The sequence below is a fragment of the Poecile atricapillus genome, chromosome 19, assembly GCF_030490865.1.
Source record: "Poecile atricapillus isolate bPoeAtr1 chromosome 19, bPoeAtr1.hap1, whole genome shotgun sequence".
Classification (NCBI taxonomy): domain Eukaryota; kingdom Metazoa; phylum Chordata; class Aves; order Passeriformes; family Paridae; genus Poecile; species Poecile atricapillus.
Window position 1 is genome coordinate 88946 of NC_081267.1, and position 21142 is coordinate 110087.

Consider the following 21142-nt stretch of genomic DNA (forward strand, 5'->3'; position numbering starts at 1 on the left):
TGTGGTTTGGTGTGGCTGGGTGTGACTGGGATGTCTCTGGGTATGGCTGGGTGTGATTGGGCATGGCTGGGCGTGGCTCGGATGGTGCTGGGTGTGGTTGGGATGGTGGCTGGGCGTGGCTGGGACGATGCTGGGTGTGGTTGGGTGTGACTGGGATGTCTCTGGGTGTGGCTGGGTGTGGCTGGGATGGTGCTGGGTGTGGCCGGGATGGCTCTGGGCGTGGTTGGGTGTGGTTTGGTGTGGCTGGGTGTGACTGGGTGTGGTTGGGATGTCTCTGGGCGTGGCTGGGATGGTGCTGGGTGTGACTGGGATGTCTCTGGGTGTGGCTGGGTGTGGCTGGGATGGTGCTGGGTGTGGCCGGGATGGCTCTGGGCGTGGCTGGGTGTGGTTTGGTGTGGCTGGGTGTGACTGGGATGTCTCTGGGTGTGGCTGGGTGTGGCTGGGCGTGGCTGGGATGGTGCTGGGTGTGACTGGGATGTCTCTGGGTGTGGCTGGGTGTGGCTGGGATGGTGCTGGGTGTGGCCGGGATGGCTCTGGGCGTGGTTGGGTGTGGTTTGGTGTGGCTGGGTGTGACTGGGTGTGGTTGGGATGTCTCTGGGCGTGGCTGGGATGGTGCTGGGTGTGACTGGGATGTCTCTGGGTGTGGCTGGGTGTGGCTGGGATGGTGCTGGGTGTGGCCGGGATGGCTCTGGGCGTGGCTGGGTGTGGTTTGGTGTGGCTGGGTGTGACTGGGATGTCTCTGGGTGTGGCTGGGTGTGGCTGGGCGTGGCTGGGATGGTGCTGGGTGTGACTGGGATGTCTCTGGGTGTGGCTGGGTGTGGCTGAGATGGCGCTGAGTGTGGCCAGGATGGCTCTGGGCGTGGTTGGGTGTGGTTTGGTGTGGCTGGGCGTGGCCCCTGTTGCCCCGCCCCCTGACACTGTCCCCACCCCTCCCCGCAGTGTCCCACGAGGGGCGTGGCCGGGCGCTGGTGCTGCGGGCGCGGGCGCTGGGCGTGGCCCCGGCGGTGGGCGGGGCACGGGCGGAGCTGGCGCTGGGCCACGCCCTGAAGCTGGAGCCGGGGCTGGGCGCGGCCTGGCGGCAGCTCGGGGAGCAGCGATGGCGCCGGGGGGACCTGAGGGGCGCCCGCGACGCCTTCGGGGGGGCCCTGCAGCAGGTGGGGGTTTTGGGGGTCCCTGGGGGGGTGAGGGGGGGGGCAGGGTGGGGTTTGGGATCCTGGGGGTTCCTTGGGAGGTCCTGGGGGGTTTTGGGGGTCCCTGGGGCATTTTGGGGGATTTTGGGGGTCCCTGGGGTTTTTTGGGAGGTCCTGGGTGTTTTTGGGGGTCCCTGGGGGTATTTTGGGATGTCCTGGGGGTATTTTGGGATGTCCTGGTGGTTTTTGGGGGTCCCTGGGGGTATTTTGGGATGTCCTGGTGGTTTTTGGGGGTCCCTGCGGGTATTTTGGGATGTCCTGGGGGTGTTTTTGGGCATCCCTGGGGCTATTTTAGGATGTCCTGAGTGTTTTTGGGGATCCCTGGGGTATTTTGGGATGTCCTGGGGGTATTTTGGGATGTCCTGGTGGTTTTTGGGGGTCCCTGGGGGTATTTTGGGATGTTCTGGGGGTTTTGGGGGTCCCTGGGGTATTTTGGGGGTCCCTGGGGCATTTTGGGGGATTTTGGGGGTCCCTGGGGGTATTTTGGGATGTCCTGGGTGTTTTGGGGGTCCCTGGGGCATTTTGGGATGTCCTGGAGGGTTTTGTGGCGTCCTGGGGGGTTTTGGGGGTCCCTGGGGGGTTTTGGGGGTCCCTGGGGGTATTTTGGGGGTTTTTTGGGGTCCCTGGGGGGTTTTGGGGGTCCCTGGGAGGTTTTTGGGGGTCCCTGTGAGCCTCCCCTGTGCCCCCCGCAGGGTGAGGACCCCGAGGCGCGGCGCCTGCTGTCCATGGCCCTGCGCGCGCAGGGGGCGGGGCCCGGCCCGCGGGGGGAGGGGCCCGGAGCCGGGGGGGCGGGGCCGGGCCCGGAGGGCGGGGCCCTGCGCGAGAGCCTGGCCCAGGCGGAGGCGGCCGTGAGGTGCGACCCCAGCGACGGCCGCTCCTGGTGTGAGTGGGGGCGGGGCTGGGCTAGGGGTGGGGGCGGGGCTGGGCTGGGGGCGGGGCTTATCTGGGCTGGGGGCGGGGCTGGGCTGGGGGCGGGGCTGGGCTAGGGCGGGGCTTATCTGGGCTGGGGGCGGGGCTGGGCTGGGGGTGGGGCTCACCTGGGCTGGGGCTCACCTGGGCTGGGGGCGGGGCTCACCTGGGCTGGGGGAGGGGCTCACCTGGGCTGGGGGTGGGGCTCACCTGGGCTGGGGGAGGGGCCGGGGAGAGATCTGGGGGCTCTGGTGTGGGTTTGGAGGGGGTACAGGCGGGTTTGGGACGGGTTGGTGGGTGTCAGGTGTGTGTGGGACATCTCAGGTGTGTCCAGGTGTGTTTGAGATGTCCCAGGTGTGTCCCAGGTGTGTCTCAGGTGTGTCCAGGGGCATCTCAGGTGTGGCCCAGGTGTGTCCCAGGTGTGTCCCAGGTGTCTCAGGTGTGCGGTGCCGTTGCAGACGTGCTGGGGAACGCCCACGTGTCGCTGTTCTTCGCGGGGGGGCAGAGCCCCGGCAGCGCCCGGCGCGCGCTCGCGGCCTACGCCCAGGCGGTGAGGGGGCGGGGCCAGACGGGGGCGGGGCCAGATGGGGGCGGGGCCTGCCGGGGGTGGGGCCAGCTGGGGCAAGGCCACACCCCATTGGTCAGTTCCTCGTGGGGAGGGCTCTTGGGGGCGTGGCCATGCAGGTGGGATGGACTGGGTGTGGCTGTGGGAGGTGTGGTTATGCTAATGAGCTGGGGTAGGGGCGTGGCCAAACCTGTGGGTGTGGCTAAGGGGTGTGGCCAGTGCCATATAAGGACAAATGGGACTGTAAGGGGCGTGGCCATTGCCATATAAGGATAAATGGGACTGTAAGGGGCGTGGCCATTGCCATATAAGGACAAATGGGGCTGTAAGGGGCGTGGCCATTGCCATATAAGGACAAATGGGGCTGTAAGGGGCGTGGCCATTGCCATATAAGGACAAATGGGACTGTAAGGGGTGTGGCCAGTGCCATATAAGGACAAATAGGACTGTAAGGGGCGTGGCCATTACCATATAAGGACGAATGGGGCTGTAGGGGGCGTGGCCATTGCCATATAAAGAACCAGGTGGAGCCATTGGTTGTGGGCGGGGCCTTGGGTGTGTCCCTGACCCCGTCCCTCTCCCAGGAGCGCGTGGACCCCGCGGCCGCCGCCGACCCCGACCTGCACCTGAACCGGGCCACGGTGAGGGGGCGGGGCTGGGCAGGGGGCGGGGCTGGGATGGGGCGGAGCTGAGCAGGGGGCGGGGCTGGGATGGGGTGGAGCTGGGCAGGGGGTGGGGCTGGACAGAGGGCGGGGCTGGACAGAGGGCGGGGCTGGACAGAGGGCGGGGCTGGGCAGGGGGCGGGGCTGAGCAGGGGGCGGGGCTGAGCAGGGGGCGGGGCTGGGATGGGGCGGAGCTGGGCAGAGGGTGGGGCTGGGCAGAGGGTGGGGCTGGACAGAGGGTGGGGCTGGGCAGGGGTGTGGCAGTCAGGGGTGGGGCTGGGCAGAGGGTGGGGCTGGGTAGGGGGTGGGGCTGGGCAGGGGGCGGGGCTGGGATGGGGCGGGGCTGGGATGGGGCGGGGCAAAGCTGGGCAGGGGTGTGGCAGTCGGGGGTGGGGCTGGGAAGGGGGCGGGGCTTGGCAGGGGGTGGGGCTGGGTAGGGGGCGGGGCATGCAGGGGGTGGGGCTGGGAAGGGGGCGGGGCTGAGCAGGGGGCGGGGCTGGACAGGGCAGGGCTGGGAAGGGGGCGGGGCTTGGCAGGGGTGGGGCTGGGTAAGGGGCGGGGCTGGGTAGGGGGCGGGGCATGCAGGGGGCGGGGCACACAAGGAGTGCTCGGGGGGCAGGGCAGGCAGGGGGTGGGGCAGTTGGGGGCGGGGCACACAGGAGTGCTCGGGGGGCGGGGCTCGGCCGGCCCCGCCCCCTCTCCCATCCCCTGTGGGCGGTGCCGCAGCTGCTGCAGTTCCTGGAGCGGTTCCAGGCGGCCCTGGAGGGGCTGAGCCGCGCGGCCGAGCTGGCCCCGGGCTGGGACGAGCCCCGGCGGCGCCACGGGAACCTCCTGGAGTTCCTGAGCCGGCTCTGCGCGCTGCTGGCCAGCAGGGTGGGACAGGGGGCAGAACCGGGGGACTGGGGGGGACTGGGAGGGGCTGGGGGAGGGGCTGGGGAACTGGGAGGGAACTGGGGGGAACTGGGAGGGGCTGGGGGAACTGGGAGGAACTGGGAGGGAACTGGGGGGAACTGGGAGGGGTTGGGGGAACTGGGAGGAACTGGGAGGGAACTGGGGGGAACTGGGAGGGGTTGGGGGAACTGGGAGGAACTGGGAGGAACTGGGAGGGAACTGGGAGGGAACTGGGAGGGGCTGGGGGGGATTGGGAGGGGCTGGGAGGGAACTGGGGGGAACTGGGAGGAACTGGGAGGGACTGGGGGGAACTGGGAGGGGTTTGGGGTAACTGGGAGGGAACTGGGAGGGAACTGGGAGGGGTTTGGGGTAACTGGGAGGGAACTGGGAGGGAACTGGGGGAACTGGGAGGGGCTGGGAGGAACTGGGAGGGGCTGGGAGGGAACTGGGAGGGGTTTGGGGTAACTGGGAGGGAACTGGGAGGGGCTGAGAGGGAATTGAGAGGGGCTGGTGTGAAGTGGGAGGGGCCAGCCCTGGGTGTGTCCCTCGCTGACCCCGCCCCTTTCCCCTCCCCCAGGGGAAGCTGCGGGGGAAGCGGCGCCGGGGCCTGGCCGGGCCCGTGCCCCTCCCCCTCCTGGGCCCGCTGGGGGGGGCGGGGGGGCCGCGCCCCTCCCCCCTCGCCGCGCTGCGCCCGGGGCCCAACCCCCAACGGGTGGTGCTGGGGAGGGTCCTGTTCAGCCTGGCCCCGCCCGGGGGCGTGCCCTAGTGAGCACTGGGGACACTGGGAGGGACTGGGAGGGGACTGGGAGGGGACTGGGGGGAACTGGAAGGGACTGGGAAGGACTGGGAGGGGAGTGGGGGACACTGGGGGGAACTGGGAGGGACTGGGAGGGGACTGGGGGACACTGGGAGGGACTGGGGGACACTGGGGGGAACTGGGAGGGGAGTGGGGGACACTGGGCGGGACTGGGAGGGGACTGGGGGGAACTGGGAGGGGACTGGGGGACACTGGGGGGAACTGGGAGGGGACTGGGGGACACTGGGGGGAACTGGGAGGGAACTGGGAAAGACTGGGAGGGGAGTGGGGGACACTGGGAGGGCACTGGGGACACTGTGGGCACTGGGAGGGTACTGGGGGGAACTGGGGGACACTGGGAGCACTGGGAAGGTACAAGGGGACACTGGGGGACATTGGGGGACACTGGTGGACACTGGGGACACTGTGGGGACACTGGGAGGGCACTGGGGGGAACTGGGGGACACGGGGGGGACACCGGGGGACACTGGGAGGGGACTGGGGGACACTGGGGGGACACTGGGAGCACTGGGAAGGTACAAGGGGACACTGGGGGGCATTGGGGGACACTGGTGGACACTGGGGACACTGGGGACACTGGGGGACACTGGTGGACACTGGGGACACTGGGGACACTGGGAGGGCACTGGGGGGAACTGGGGGACACTGGTGGACACTGGGGACACTGTGGGACACTGTGGGGACACTGGGAGGGCACTGGGAGGGGCAGTGGGGGACACTGGGGGACACGGGGGTGACACCGGGGGACACTGGGAGGGGACTGGGAAGGTACAAGGGGACACTGGTGGACACTGGGGACACTGTGGGACACTGTGGGGACACTGTGGGACACTGGGAGGGCACTGGGAGCACTGGGGGACACGGGGGTGACACCGGGGGACACTGGGAGGGGACCGGGAAGGTACAAGGGGACACTGGGGACACGGGGGGGACACTGGGAGGGGACTGGGGGACACTGTGGGGACACTGGGAGGACACTGGGAGCACTGGGAGGGGCAGTGGGGGACACTGGTGGACACTGGGGACACTGTGGGACACTGGGAGGGGCACTGGGAGCACTGGGGGGAACTGGGGGACACTGTTGGATCCTGGGGGACCCTGTGAGGGTCAGGACTCCCCCCTGAGCGGGCTGGCCCCGCCCCCAGCACGGTTGGGCTCCAGGACGGCGCCGGGGCCGTGGCCGCGGTCACCGTGTACAACGCGGCCCCCACCTGGGGCCTGAGCGTGGGCGACGCGCTGGCGCTGCCAGAGCCGCTCCTGACCCAGCACCAGCACCAGCACCAGGGACAGGTGAGCTGGGCCGGTTCTGACCGGTTTGGGCTGGTTCTGACCGGTTCAGGCCGGTTCTGACCAGTTCGGGCTGGTTCTGGCCGCTCCGGGCCGGTTCTGACCGGTTCGGGCTGGTTCTGACCAGTTTGGGCTGGTTCTGGCCACTCCGGGCCGGTTCTGACCGGTTCAGGCTGGTTCTGACCGGTTCGGGCTGGTTCTGACCGGTCCGTTCTGGTTCTGGCCAGTCCGTTCCGGTTCTGACCGGTCGGTTCCGGTCGGTTCCGGTTCTGACCGGTCCGTTCCCGTTCTGCTCCCCAGACTTTCTCCTTCCTGGGGATCCGCGTCTCCTCCCCGCTGTCCCTCGTGGTCAACGGGAAGCGCCCGCCCGCCTCCGCCCTGGCCCCGCCCCGCCTGGCGCTGTCCAATCCCAGCGCGCTGCCGGGGGAGGCCACGCCCCCCAGACCACGCTGACCACGCCCACCTTTGGGTGCAGGGGCGGGGCTTGTGTCAGAATTTGGGGAAATAAAGGAATTTTTTGGGATCTCAGAGTGAGCTTTGCATTGGGGGCCGCCATGTTGGGGGCGTGGCTGCCGCCATGTTGGGTGTGGCATTGGCGGCCATGTTGGGTGTGACATTGGTGGCCGCCATGTTGAGTGTGGCATTGGCGGCCATGTTGAGTGTGGCATTGGTGGCCGCCATGTTGGGTGTGGCATTGGCGGCCATATTGGGGGCGTGGCTGCCGCCATGTTGGGAGCGTGGCATTGGCGGCCATGTTGGGTGTGGCATTGGAGGCCGCCATGTTGGGTGTGGCATTGGTGGCGGCCATGTTGAGTGTGGCATTGGCAGCCATGTTGGGTGTGGCATTGGAGGCCGCCATGTTGAGTGTGGCATTGGAGGCCGCCATGTTGGGTGTGGCATTGGTGGCCGCCATGTTGAGTGTGGCATTGGCAGCCATGTTGGGTGTGGCATTGGAGGCCGCCATGTTGAGTGTGGCATTGGCGGCCATGTTGGGTGTGGCATTGGAGGCCGCCATGTTGGGTGTGGCATTGGAGGCCGCCATGTTGGGTGTGGCATTGGAGGCCGCCATGTTGGGTGTGGCATTGGAGGCCGCCATGTTGGGTGTGGCATTGGAGGCTGCCATGTTGGGTGTGGCATTGGAGGCCACAATGCAACACATGTTGAGTGTGGCATTGGCGGCCATGTTGGGTGTGGCATTGGAGGCCGCCATGTTGGGGGCGTGGCATTGGCGGCCATGTTGGGTGTGGCATTGGTGGCCGCCATGTTGAGTGTGGCATTGGAGGCCGCCATGTTGGGTGTGACATTGAAGGCCGCCATGTTGGGTGTGACATTGGAGGCTGCCATGTTGGGTGTGGCATTGCAGGCCGCCATGTTGGGTGTGGCAGTGGAGGCTGCCATGTTGGGTGTGGCATTGCAGGCCACCATGTTGGGTGTGGCAGTGGCTGCCGCCATGTTGGGTGTGGCATTGGAGGCCGCCATGTTGGGTGTGGCATTGGCGGCCATGTTGGGGGCGTGGCTGCTGCCATGTTGGGTGTGTCCAACCCCTCCCACCACAAATCCCTGCCCCTCCCCCCCCAAATGAACCTCGGTGGGGGGAGGGGCGCCGGGGGCATGTCCACGCCCCTCCCCCCCAGCCCCAATTTACAAACATCCGTCCTTTAATCGTCATCTCGAGGTATCAAAATTAACCCAGAGGGTGGGGGGAAGGGCGGGGGGAGGGGCGTTGTGAGGGGCTCTGGGGAGAGGGGGGGGGTGGGGAGCACGAAAAGGGGGCGGGGACCGAACTACGGAGGGCGGTGGGGGAGGGGCCACGACAGCACGAGCACGGCGGGGGGAGGGGCGGGGCGGGGGCGGGGCCGGTGGGGGGAGGGGCTCAGGGCTCGTCCTCGCCGTTGGCGCTGTCCCGGTCGTCCTCCCCCTCCTCCGCCTCCTTCTCGTCCCCTTTCAGCGACTCCAGCTGGGAACGGGGGGTGGGGGGGAGGGGCACGGGGTCAGGGCTGGGGGAGGGGCGGGGCTGCCCCTCCCCCGCTCCGTCCCGGCCCCGCCCCCCCCCAAACCCGGCTCAGTCCCGGCGAGCGCCGGCCGGGCTCGGGGGGGTCCCCACCTGCTCGTCCCCCCTCTCCTCGGCCTCGTCATCGTCCAGGAGGTCGCCCTCCTCCGCCGAGTCCTCGTTGCCGCCCTCGGCCTTGGCCCCGCCCGCCTCGTCCTTCTTGGAGCCGCTGCCGCCCTGCTCCTCCTCGGCCTTCTCGCTCTTGGCCTCTGCGGCCGGGCAGGGGGGAAAACATCAGGGATTTGGGGTTAAAATTGGAGATTTGGGGGGAAAAACGGTGATTTAGGGATTAAAATTGGACATGTAGGGGTTAAAATTGGACATTTAGGGATTAAAATTGGACATTTAGGGGTTAAAATCGGACATTTAGGGGTTAAAATCGGAGATTTGGGGGGAATTTGATGATTTGGGAGGGAAAATGGGGAGATCTGCCGGTGCTGGTGGAGCCTGAGGGTCCCCGGGCCGAAGCCTCTGACCAAAACCGTTCCCACCCCCCCGGAATTGGCGTTTCCTGCCCCAAAATCCCCCCCGGGGCTCTCACTCTGCTCCCGCTCCAGCCGCTCCAGGCTCTCCAGCAGCGCGTCCACCTTGGCCTTGATCTGCCCCAGCTCCTTCTTGATGCTCTGCAGGTCGTCGCCTTTCACTGCGGGAAACGCCCGGAAACGCCCTCAGGAGCCGCCCGCTGCCCGCCGCCATCTTGGGGTGGGGCATGGGGGCCGCCATCTTGGATTGGGGCATGGGGGCCGCCATCTTGGATTGGGGCATGGGGGCGGCCATATTGGATTGGGGCATGGGGGCCGCCATCTTGGATTGGGGCGCGGTGGCCGCCATCTTGGATTGGGGCATGGGGGCCGCCATCTTGGATAAAGCATGGGTGCCACCATCTTGGATTGGGGCATGGGGGCCGCCATCTTGGATTGGGGCGCGGTGGCCGCCATCTTGGATTGGGGCATGGGGGCGGCCATATTGGATTGGGACTTGGGGGCCGCCATCTTGGATTGGAGGATGGAGGCCGCCATGTTGGATAAAGCATGGGGGCCGCCATATTGGAACGGGGCGTGGACAGCGCCATCCTGTACGAGCCCCGGGAGCCGCCATGTTGGCCACCGGCAGCCGCCATTTTGTGCAGGAATTCCCATCCCCCCCACCCTATTTCCCAGCGTTTCCTGCCCGTTTCCTGGTGTTTCCCGTCCGTTTCCTGGTGTTTCCCGCCCGTTTCCCAGCGTTTCCCGCCCATTTCCCAGCGTTTCCCGGCGTTTCCCGCCTGTTTCCCGGTGTTTCCCGCCCATTTCCCAGCGTTTCCCGCCCGTTTCCCAGCGTTTCCTGCCCGTTTCCCAGCGTTCCCCGCCCGTTTCCCGCCCGTTTCCCAGCGTTCCCCGCCCGTTTCCCGGCGTTTCCCAGCGTTTCCCGCCCATTTCCCGCCCGTTTCCCGGCGTTTCCCGGCGTTTCCCGTACGTTTTCCCGACTTGGAGGAGGAGCCGCGCTGTCCGGATTTGCTGTTGAAGCTCTTGCCGCGCCGGGAGGTGTTTCCGGAGACGCGCTGGCGCTTGGAGGGCACCACGGCGCGGGCGATGGGGGGCGGGGGCGGCACGCGGGCGGGGTAGCTGTACATCCTGCGGGGAGAGGCGGCGCCATGGGCGGGGCCTGCGGGGCGGGGGCGGGGCCGGGGCGGGGGCGCTGGCAGGGGGGCGGGGTCCCTAACCCGCTCTGCACTGGTTTATACTGGTACCGGTCATAGTAGTCCCGCTGGAAATCGTAGTCCAGGTCGAACGACGACCTGGGGGCGGAGACGGGAAGTGAGATCCCAAAACCCCCCCCCGGACCCCCCCAAAACCCCCCTTGGGATCCCCAAAAAAACCCCGGGGAACCCCTGGGACGCCCCAAAACCTCCCCAAATCCCCTGGACACAAACCCAACCCCCCAAAAACCCTCCCAAACCCCCCGGAAACATCCAGAGCGCTCCCCAAATCCCAGCCGGGCCCCAAAAACACCAAATTTCCCCTCTGAGCCCCCAGGACCCCCCAAAAATCCCTCCCCAGGACCCCTGGGACGGCTCCAGGACCCCCCAAAAGGCTCCCAGGACCCCCGGGACGGCTCCAGGACCCCCCAAAAGGCTCCCAGGATCCCTCGGGATGGGTCCAAGACCCCCCAAAAGGCTCCCAGGACCCCTGGGATGTGTCCAGGACCCCCCAAAAGGCTCCCAGGACCCCCCAGGACCCCCAGGATGGCTCCAGGACCCCCGGGACGGCTCCAGAACTCCCCCAAAAGGCTCCCAGGACCCCCCAGAACTCCCAGGACGGCTCCAGAACTCCCCCAAAAGGCTCCCAGGACCCCTGGGATGTGTCCAGGATCCCCCAAAAGGCTCCCAGGACCCCCCAGGACCCCCAGGATGGGTCCAGGACCCCCGGGACGGCTCCAGGACCCCCAAAAGGCTCCAGGACCCCCGGGACGGCTCCAGGACCCCCCCAAAAGGCTCCCAGGACCCCCAGGACGGCTCCAGGACCCCCAGGACGGCTCCAGGACCCCCCGAAGGCCCCGCTTTCCCCCCAGGGTCCCCACCTGACGAGGGGGGACGGTGACGGGGGGGCGGGTACTGACCCGTACATCTCGGCCGCCGAGCGCTTCACCCCCGCCTTGCCCCGGTTCACCTTCGGCTCGGCCGCCAGGTTGATGTCTGCGGGGCAGAGCCAGCCGGTTTCAGCCGGTTTGGGCCGGTTTGGGGCCGGTTTGAGCTGGTTTGGGCTGGTTTGAGCCGGTTTGGGCCGGTTTGGGCCAGTTTGGGGCCGGTTTGAGCCCGGTTTGGGGCCGGTTTGGGGCCGGTTTGGGCCGGTTTGGGGAGGTTTGGGGCCGGTTTGGGGCCGGTTTGAGGCCGGTTTGGGGCAGTTTGGGGCCGGTTTGAGGCCGGTTTGGGGCCGGTTTGGGCCGCTTTGGGGCCGGTTTGGGCCGGTTTGGGCCGGTTTGAGCCGGTTTGGGCCGGTTTGGGGCCGGTTTGAGCCGGTTTGGGCCGGTTTGGGGCCGGTTTGGGGCCGGTTTGAGCCGGTTTGGGGCCGGTTTGAGGCCGGTTTGAGCCGGTTTGGGGCCGGTTTGGGGTGATTTGGGGTCATTTGGGGCCATCTGGGGAGTTCATCCCAGCAGGGTCTGACAACGGGGAAGCCAGACCCAAAAACGCCTCCAAATGAGCCCAAAATGACCCCAGGAATGACCCAAAACTGACCCCAAATGGCCCAAAACTGACCCCAAATGGCCCAGAACTGACCCCAAATGGCCCCAAACTGACCCTGAATGACCACAGCCGGTCACAGTGACCACAGGTGGCCACAGAGTGACCACAGGTGGCCACAAGGTGCCTGAACCTGACTCCCAAATGAGCAGGAGCGAGCCCAGGTGTGGCCAGGTGAGGTCACCTGGGCTGTGACCCCTCCTGGAGTGGCCACGAACCCCCCAGAGTGACCAAAGTGACCACAGGTGACCACGAGTGACCACAAATGACAAAAAGTGACCACAAATGACCACAGGTGACCACAAGCAGCCATAGGTGACCCCAACTGGCTGCAGGTGACCCCACAAGTGGCCACAGGTGACCAAAAGTGACCCCAGGTGACCAAAACTGACCACAGGTGACCCCAAGTGACCAAAAGTGACCACAGGTGACCCCAAGTGACCAAAAATTACCACAAGTGACCCCGAGTGACCAAACCTGACCCCAATCTGACCCCCGGTGACCCCAGTCTGACCCCGAGTGACCGTAGCCCGCTCACCTAGCACCTGGCCGGCGATCATGCGTCCGTCCTCGCCGGCCACGGCGGCGCGCGCGTTGCGCTCGTTGACGTACTGCACGAAGGCGAAGCCCTTGTGCACCGAGCAGCCCACGATCTTGCCGTACTTGGCGAAGATGGCCTCCACGTCGCTCTTCTTCACCACCAGCGTGTTGAGGTTGCCGATGAACACCCGCGAGTTGAGCGAGCGCGGGTCCGTCTTGTTGGTCACGTTGCTGGCCATGGCGGGGGTGGGCCTGGCGGGGGAGGGGCGGTCAGCGCGCCGGACAAGGCCGGAGGGGGCGGGGGAGGAGCTGGGGGCGGCCGCGAGGTCTCGGGACCGCCCGGAACGCGCTGGGGGTGAGCGAGAACACCCGAAAACCCCCTGGGAACACCCAAAAAACACCTGGAGACAACCCAAAACTGCCTGGGAACACCCAAAAAACACCTGGGAACACCCAAAAAACACCTGGAGACAACCCAAAACTGCCTGGGAACACCCAAAAAACACCTGGGAACACCCAAAAAACACCTGGGAACACCCGAAAACCACCTGTGACCACCCAAAAAACACCTGGGAACACCCGAAAACCCCCTGGGAACAACCAAAAAACACCTGGAGACAACCCAAAACTGCCTGGGAACACCCAAAAAACACCTGGGAACACCCAAAAAACACCTGGACCCACCAAAGAACACCCCCAAACCGTCTGGGACCACCCAAAAAACACCTGGGACCACCCAAAAAACACCTGGAGACACCCAAAACTGCCTGGGAACACCCAAAAAACACCTGGGAACACCCAAAAAACACCTGGGAACACCTGAAAACCACCTGGAAACACCCAAAAAACACATGGGAACACCCAAAACTGCCTGGGAACACCCAAAAAACACCTGTGACCACCCAAAAAACACCTGGGAACACCCAAAAAACACCTGGGACCACCCAAAATTTGCCTGGGACCACCCAGGTTCTGCCAGTAACAACCAGAAGCCATCTGGGATGGTCCAAAACCATCTGGAACCTCCAGAAAACACCCCCAAACCACCTGGGACCACCCCAAATCCACCTGGGACCACCCCAAATCCACCTGGGACCACCCCAAACCACCTGGAACCGCCCCAAATCCACCTGGGACCACCCCAAACCACCTGGGACCACCCAAATCCACCTGGGACTGCCCCAAATCCACCTGGGACCACCCAAATCCACCTGGAACCACCCCAAATCCACCTGGGACCACCCCAAATCCACCTGGAACTGCCCCAAATCCACCTGGAACTGCCCCAAATCCACCTGGAACTGCCCCAAATCCACCTGGGACCACCCCAAATCCACCTGGAACTGCCCCAAATCCACCTGGGACCACCCCAAATCCACCTGGAACTGCCCCAAATTCACCTGGGACCTCCCAAAATCCACCTGGGACCACCCAAAATCCACCTGGGACCACCCCAAATCCACCTGGGACAACCCCAAATCCACCTGGGACCACCCAAAATCCACCTGGAACTGCCCCAAACCCACCTGGGACCACCCAAATCCACCTGGAACTGCCCCAAATCCACCTGGGACTGCCCCAAATCCACCTGGAACTGCCCCAAATCCACCTGGGACCGCCCAAACCTGTCCAGAACCACCCCAGAAGGTTCCAGAACCACCTGGACCCCCCCGGTTTGTTCTGGAACCTTCCCCGAGCCCCCAATTAGCATCTAATTAGCATAAGCAGGACCAAACGGCCAAGCCCAGCACCCCCAGCCCCTCCATTAACGCGCTTCGTTAGCGGCTCCCTAACGAACGCTGTTGATTGGCCCCAGCCCTCGTTAATGACGGTCGTTAACCGGCCCTCGTTAGCCCCAGCCATTAACGAGGCCTCCAGCCTCCCCGAAACTGCTAATTATCCCCCACCTCACCAATCAGCCCTAATGAACGGTGACTAATCGCTCTGCCCGTTAATTAAGAGCGTTATTAGCGTTAAACGCCGCCAAGGTGTGCAGGGGCTCTAATTAGCGCTGATGACACCACCGCGGCTGCTGCCTGGCCTCCGTTAATGAATTAATTATGCTAATTAGCACTGAGAAAACCGATTATTAATGGCAATGCCTAATTAACATTCCTAATTAGCCCCGTGTCCCTAACGACGGCTCTCGGCTCCTCTGTTAAGTCTCTTTATAGTCAGCCTGGGCCCCAATTAGCGCTAATTTGCATATTAACGAATGCTCCACCTCTTACCGTGGGGGGAGGGGCTCCGGTGGGGGGGGAGGGGCGTCCGTGGGTCGGCGGCGGCGATGGGGGAGGGGCGGGGTGGGGAGAGGGGGGTGTGGCCAAAACGTGTGGGGGGGGCGGGGCTTTGGAGGGGGGCGGGGCTAAACAGCCCAGAAAAATGAAAAATAAAAAATGGGGGAAAAAAAAAAAAAAAAAAAAAATCGGGAAAACAATTAAAAAAAAAAATTAAAAAAATAAAAAATTAAAAAAAAAAAAAAAATAAAAAAAAAAAGAATCCAAACCCCTCGAAACCCCTGAAAATGCGTCCGGGGGGGAGGGGCGGGGGGAGGGGCCGGGCCCCGCCCCCACTCGCGGCTGGGGCCATTCCGGGGCCGTCGGGGGCGGATTCAGGGGCCGGGGGGGAGGGGCCGAGGGGGAAAACCCGGGCGGGGTGGGGGAGGGGAGCCGGGGGAGGGGCCTGGGGGCGGGGGGAGGGGCAAAACCCGCATTTGCTTTTTTTCCTTTTTCCGGGAATCCAGGGGGGAGAAAGGGGGGTTAAAAAAAACAAAAAAAAAGCAGGAAAACGTTGGAACTTACGGTCGCCGCCGGCTCAAAAAAATCGCGCTGTGAACAAAAAAGAGACAAAAAAAAGGCAAATTGGGGGGCGGGGGGGGGGCCAGCGGGGGGAGGGGCGGCCCCTCCCCCACCTCCCCCCCGCGCTCAGGCCCCTCCCCCAGCAGCGCCCCTCCCCCACCGCGACGAGCCCGCCCCCTTTTTCCCCTTTGGTTGAAAAACCTCCAAAACTGGGCGGATTCGGCCCAAAACGGCGCCGGGGAGGGGCTGGGGGAGGGGAGGGGAGGGGGAGGCTGGGCGGGGGAGGGGCCGGCTCCGGGTGCGCCTCCTGGGCCCTGTGGAAGGAGAGAAGGTTGAGCGACCCCTCCCCCCCCCGGCCCCTCCCCCCTCCCCCCCCGCCCCTCCCCCGACCCAAACCCGGGGGTGACCCCCCCTCACCCCGGCCTGGGGGTAGGGGGAAGCTCGGGGAAGGCGTTTTGGGGGTAAAACCGCGGATTTTGGGAGCTGGCAGAATTCAGTGTTTTATGGACCACCAGATTTTGGGGGGGTGGGTGGAGAATTTTGGGGGTCCGGCCCCAAAATCCGGGGCTTTGTGTACAAAAATGGACCCAAACTCCTTAAAGTTCTGCTGCGTCCTTTAAGATAAAAAAATATCTGGAGTTAACGGGGAAATCTGGGGTGGCCTGAGCTGGAATTAAAAATTTAAAAAATTAAATTAAATTAAATTAAAGTAAAGTAAATTTAGTTAAATTAAATTGAAGCGGGACGAGTCGGGATTCACGGGGCGTTACGGAATTGGGGAGCTGGTCAGGAAATCGGGATGAAATCCCGTTTAGGCACGGAGAACCGGCTGGGGAGAGCAGGAGGGAGCTGAACTCGGGCTCAGCCCCAGAAATGGGGAGTGGGGAGCAGGAAAAACTGATCTGAGACTCCCAAAATTGGGGGAAAAAAGGACAAAACCCCAGGGCTCGGAGTCCAAAGTTTAACGGGAGAAGTCAGAACGCACAAAATCTTCTGGAAGAGAGAAAGGCGGGAATTTGGCTGCAAAAGCCGGGGGGGAAGAGACCCCCCTGAGCTGGGAATGAAGCCCTGATGAGTTTAATTAATTCAGCGCGGCTTGGCCACGCCCACAGCGAACTGGCCCCGCCCCCTGGTTTAACCCTGCCCCCAGGATTTATTAATCCTTAAACGCCTTCATTAGCCCGTTAATGATCAGCCCCGCCCCCTGGGGGTAATTATGCACAAAAAGGGCTTTCTTAGACCTCCGGCGTTGTTAATGAGGCCTCGCCCCCCGCGGGTTAATTAACCCGAGGAGTTAAATAGCAACAGGCCACGCCCCCGAGCGGGGTCAACCCCGCCCCCGCAGGGGTTAATCAGGCCCGGAGTGATTTAATTAACCCGTTAATGAGCGAAGCACGCCCCTCGACGCAAGCCACGCCCCCCGCGAGGCTAACCCCGCCCCCTGGGGGTTAAGTGGGTCCTTGAAGGGGCTCATTAGGACCCCCCGCGGGGGTAATTAAAGCCCCCGAGGCCTAATGAGCCTTTAAAGGCATCGAGCCCCGCCCACGAGGGCTCTGGCCCCGCCCCTCCCCGCCAGCCCTGAGGGGGCGGCCCCCCCCACCCCCCTTTTCCCGCCTCGCTCCCTCACGCGCCGCCGCCATCTCCGCCCCCCCCCCTCCGCCATCGCCAGAACCGCGCTCCGCAAATCCCCCCCCGGTTCGGCACCGCCGGAGCCCCGCCGGGCCCCCCCCGGGCCTCCCCCGCTGCCCCCTCACCGCTCCGGGCACCGCTGCGCTCCCGCCGCCGCCGCCGCCGCTTCCTCCGGGGGCTGAGCACAAAATGGCGCCCGCGCCGCCCTCAGCGCCGCGAGCAGCGCCGGGCCCGCCCCCAGGGCCCAGCGCCGGCCTCTGATTGGCTCTCGGGGATGTCAATCCAGCTCTGAACCAATGGGCGCGCGGAGGGCGCTGCTGCGCGGGAGGGGGAGGAGCGGTCGCCGGTGGTTCGGAGATTGTGTCAATCACGCTTAGCCCTGCGCTGATTGGCTGCTGAGGCTGCCAATTCTGGAGCTCCACCAATCACAAGCGAACGCCTGATGGAGCGCCCGCCCCGAGACGCGCGGCGAGCTGTGCGCATGCGCCACCGCCCGCTATTGGCTCAAAGGAAAAGGCGGGGCAGGCAGCTCAGTGAGGGCTCTGATTGGACGAGAGGCGCGGAGGACGCGCCGTGATTGGCGGAACGCGCTGTCAATCTTGAACAAGGGGCGGGGCCGTCCCGGGCCCCAGTTCGCGCTGGTTTTGGGGCCTTTTAAACTGGTCTGAGCCCATTTAAACCAGTTTAAACTGGTCTGGAGCCTTTTAAACTGGTCTGGGCTCATTTAAACTGGTCTGGGCTCATTTAAACTGGTCTGGGTCCATTTAAACTGGTCTGGAGCCTTTTAAACTGGTCTGGAGCCTTTTAAACTGGTCTGAGCCCATTTAAACTGGTCTGAGCCCATTTAAACTGGTCTGGAGCCTTTTAAACTGGTCTGGAGCCTTTTAAACTGGTCTGGGTCCATTTAAACCAGTTTAAACTGGTCTGGAGCCTTTTAAACTGGTCTGGGTCCATTTAAACCACTTTAAACTGGTCTGGAGCCTTTTAAACTGGTCTGGGTCCATTTAAACCATTTTAAACTGGTCTGGGCCCATTTAAACTGGTCTGGGCCCATTTTAAACTGGTCTGGGCCCAGTTCAAACCAGTTTCAGCTGCCTCGTACTGGTGCCCACACTTTAAACTGGTTCGTCCCCTCCCCAGACTGGTTTCACCCCCCAGGGCACCATTTTAAACTGGTTTTACCCCAATTCCAACTGGTTTCCCCTCATTTTTCCTGATTTCCCAATTTTACCGGATTTTTCGCTTTTTTTCCCCAACTTCCCCCCATTTTTCCCGATTTCCCCAATTTTTTCCCATTTTTTCCCTGATTTCCTCCATTTTTTCCCAATTTTTCCATTTTTTCCCAATTTCCCCCTGTTTTTTCCGAATTTCCCCCCATTTTTCCCAATTCCTCCCCATTTTTTCCCATTTTCCCCCCGTTTTTTCCAATTTCTCCCATTTTTTCCCATTTTCCCCCCGTTTTTCCCCTCTTTCCCCGTCCCGGGGCGCAGGAATTCCCGTTTTGGTTAGAAAACCTTAAAAAAACGAGATTTTTATTGAACTTTTGGAAAAGAGCCGCGGGCGGGGGAGGGGCGGGTGGGGGAGGGGAGGTCCCGAACCCGAGCGGGGGGAGGGGACCCCAAAAAAAAGGGCGGGAAAAAAACCCCAAAACGGGGGAAATCCCCCCAAAAAGCGGGGGATCCCCCCCATAAATACAGAAATTAGAAAAAAAAAAGGGGATTTTGGGGGGATTTTGGGGCGGAAACGCCGGAATTGGAACCCAAAAACTCCAAACCCGGAGGGGGAGGGGAAAAATCCCCCAAAATTCCCGGGGAAAAGCCCAAAATCCCGGGAAATTTCCGGAAAATCCGCGGGAAACGCCCCAAAACTGGCGGGAATTGTCCCAAATCTCGCGGGAATTGACCCAAATCTCGCGGGAATTGCCACAAATCTCGCGGAAATTGTCCCAAATCTCGCGGGAGCACGAGCCCAAATCTCGCGGGAATTATCCCAAATCTCGCGGGATTTGTCCCAAATCTCGCAGGAATACGAGCCCAAATCTCGCGGGAATTGCCCCAAATCTCGCGGGAATTGCCTCAAATCTCGCGGGAATTTCCCCAAATCCCGCGGGAATTGCCCCAAATCTCGCGGGATTTTCCCCAAACTTCCGGCGGGGGGAGGGGCAGCCCGGGCACTTCCGGGGGTGGGGGAGGGGACCAAAAAACCACCAAAAATTGTGGGGAAAAAAAACCCCAAAAAAATAAAACAAAACAAAAACAAAACCAAAACCAAAACCCAACCGGAAATTCCCGCCCCCCCAAAATCCGGGAAAATCCCGGAAACTTCCGGGAAAAGGGGAAATGGAGGAAAAACCCCGGAATTCCCGAAGCGGGGGGAGGGGGGAGGGGCGGAGCTCCCGGAATTCTGGGAAATTTTGGGGGTTTTTTTTCCCCTCCCCCTCCCCTCCCCTCCCCCACTTTTGGAATTTTTTTTTGGGGGAAAACAAAAAAAAGGCGGGAAAGGAGGGGGGGAGGGGGAGGGGAGGGTGGGGGAGGGGCGGCCCCGCTACTTCCTCTTCTTCTTCTGGGGGGGGTGGCGGCCCCGCCCCGGGAGCCCCTTCCGCTTCCGGCCCCGCCCCCGCTCCTCCTCCTCCTCGTACTGGCTCTCGCGGTCGGCTGCGGAAACAAATCCCGGAGACTGGAATTATCCCGGGAATTATCCCGGGAAAAAATCCCGGAAACAAATCCCGGAAAAAAATCCCGGACAGCGGAATTATCCCGGGAATTATCCCGGAAACAAATCCCGGAATAATCCCGGAGACTGGAATTATCCCGGGAATTATCCCAGAAACAAATCCCGGAAACAAATCCCGGACACCGGAATTATCCCGGGAATTATCCCGGAAAAAAATCCCGGAATAATCCCGGAAATCATCCTGGGAATCCCAGGAATTATCCCGGAAAAATCCCAGGAATCATCCAGGAAATCATCCTGGAAAAAATCCTGGAAACAAATCCCGGAAATGATCCTGGAAAAAATCCCGGAAAAAAATCCCGGAAATGATCCTGGGAATCCTGGGAATTATCCCGGAAAAAATCCCGGAAATCATCCTGGAAAAAATCCCGGAAAAAAATCCCGGAAATGATCCTGGGAATCCTGGGAATTATCCTGGAAAAATCCCGGAAAAAAATCCCGGACACCGGAATTATCCCGGGAATTATCCCGGAAAAAATCCGGGAAATCATCCCGGAAATCTTCCCGGAAATTATCCCAGAAATCCTGGGAATCATCCCGGGAATAATCCCAGAAAAAATTCCAGAAATCATCCCGGGAATCAAAAATCCCGGGAATCATCCGGGGAATCCTGGAAGTCATCCGGGAAACAATCCCAGAAAAAATCCCGGAAAAAATCCCGGAAATAATCCCGGAAATAATCCTGGAAAAAATCCCGGGAATCCTGGGAATCATCCCGGAAATTATCCAGGAAATCATCCCAGAATTCCTGGAAATCATCCTGGGAATCATCCCGGGAATTATCCTGGGAATCCCGGGAATCATCCCGGAAATAATCCAGGAAATCATCCCAGAATTCCTGGAAATCATCCCGGGAATTATCCTGGAAATGATCCCGGAAATCCCGGAGTCGGCGTCGGGAAAAGTCCCGGAATTCCGGGAGGGAATCCCGGAAATGGGAGGGGAAATAATCCCGGAATTCTGGGGGGGAAACGACCCCGGAATTCCGTGCTGGGGTTCGGGGAAAATTTGGGAATTCCGGGGAAATAATCTGGGAATCCTGGGGGGTTTTGGGGCGCTTTCCAGGAGTTTTGGGATTTTTAGGGAATCCCAGGGGTTTCTGGGGTGATTTCCAGGGGTTTTTGGGGTTTTTGGGGCGATTTCCGGGGATTTTGGGGCCGAACCTTTGCGCGCCTCCTCCTCCAGCTCGTCCCAGTCCTTCCCGCTCTCCTCCTCGCTGCCCAGGGAGTCCTTGGAGTACTCTGGGAAATCGGGAAAAACGGGGCAAAAACAGGGAAAAATGGGAAAAAAACGGGAAAAACGAGAATGGGGAAATTGGGGCAAAAACGGGGGAAAATGGGAAAAAAATGGGAAAAAGGGGAATGGGGAAATTGGGGAAAAAATGGGGAAAAATGGGAAAAAAATGGGAAAAAGGGGAATGGGGAAATTGGGGAAAAAATGGGGAAAAATGGGAAAAAAAATGGGGATAAAGGGGGAACAACAGGAATGGGGAAAACGGGGCAAAAACAGGGAAAAATGGGAAAAAATAGGCATGGGGAAAATGGGGCAAAAATGGGAAAAAACAGGAAAAAAATGGGAAAAAATAGGAATGGGGAAAATGGGGCAAAAATGGGAAAAATGGGAAAAAAATGGGAAAAACAGGAGTGGGGAAATTGGGGAAAAAATGGGGAAAAATGGAAAAACATAAGGAAATTGGGAGAAATGGGGAAAAATGGGGAAAGAACAGAAAAATGGGAAAAAAGATGGAGAAGTTAAAATTGGGGTTTAAAGATGAGAAAGGGAAAAAATTGGGGGGAAGAAAAAGGGGAGTTTTTGGGGAAAAAGGGGATTTGGGGGAAAAGCGAAGATTTG

The 21142-nt window shown here is 62.2% G+C and overlaps 4 protein-coding genes across 7 annotated transcripts in view; 1 reads left to right on the top strand and 3 right to left on the bottom strand.

The window, feature by feature from the left end:
* HNRNPC (heterogeneous nuclear ribonucleoprotein C) overlaps positions 1 to 16803 on the bottom strand; it is a 31989-nt gene extending 15186 nt beyond the window's left edge. The window contains exons 1-9 of one of the 4 annotated variants that reach the window (XM_058853181.1): positions 16684 to 16803; positions 14933 to 14959; positions 12130 to 12383; positions 10970 to 11045; positions 10101 to 10148; positions 9827 to 9984; positions 8913 to 9014; positions 8426 to 8580; positions 8184 to 8278 (exon numbers count right to left, since the gene is read on the bottom strand). In XM_058853181.1, coding sequence (XP_058709164.1) covers positions 8195 to 8278; positions 8426 to 8580; positions 8913 to 9014; positions 9827 to 9984; positions 10101 to 10148; positions 10970 to 11045; positions 12130 to 12370 — 864 coding nt within the window. In that variant the 5' untranslated portion in view covers positions 12371 to 12383; positions 14933 to 14959; positions 16684 to 16803 and the 3' untranslated portion in view covers positions 8184 to 8194. Of the gene's footprint in view, positions 1 to 8183; positions 8279 to 8425; positions 8581 to 8912; positions 9015 to 9826; positions 9985 to 10073; positions 10149 to 10930; positions 11046 to 12129; positions 12384 to 14932; positions 14960 to 16683 lie in introns of all 4 variants that reach the window. The other 3 variants (XM_058853180.1, XM_058853179.1, XM_058853177.1) reach the window with 3 other exon arrangements.
* On the top strand, positions 668 to 6844 carry TTC5 (tetratricopeptide repeat domain 5). The gene is made up of 9 exons (XM_058853174.1): positions 668 to 743; positions 838 to 1154; positions 1883 to 2072; positions 2558 to 2649; positions 3249 to 3305; positions 4053 to 4199; positions 4795 to 4982; positions 6180 to 6324; positions 6622 to 6844. Exons 1-9 carry the CDS (start codon positions 683 to 685, stop codon positions 6772 to 6774), a joined length of 1350 nt encoding a protein of 449 aa, XP_058709157.1. The 5' UTR covers positions 668 to 682; the 3' UTR covers positions 6775 to 6844.
* LOC131586354 (uncharacterized) lies at positions 12401 to 14375 on the bottom strand. The gene is made up of 4 exons (XM_058853175.1): positions 13699 to 14375; positions 13302 to 13573; positions 13066 to 13240; positions 12401 to 12836 (listed from the first exon to the last, which is right to left on the bottom strand). Exons 1-4 carry the CDS (start codon positions 13840 to 13842, stop codon positions 12402 to 12404), a joined length of 1026 nt encoding a protein of 341 aa, XP_058709158.1. The 5' UTR covers positions 13843 to 14375; the 3' UTR covers position 12401.
* Positions 16804 to 19071: 2268 nt separating the features above from the next.
* The window catches only part of SUPT16H (SPT16 homolog, facilitates chromatin remodeling subunit), a 31583-nt gene continuing 29512 nt past the window's right edge, over positions 19072 to 21142 (bottom strand). Inside the window, exons 25-26 of the mRNA XM_058853169.1 lie at positions 20455 to 20532; positions 19072 to 19212 (exon numbers count right to left, since the gene is read on the bottom strand). Of these exons, the coding sequence (XP_058709152.1) occupies positions 19103 to 19212; positions 20455 to 20532 (188 nt within the window). The 3' untranslated portion in view covers positions 19072 to 19102. The remainder of the gene's footprint in view (positions 19213 to 20454; positions 20533 to 21142) is intronic.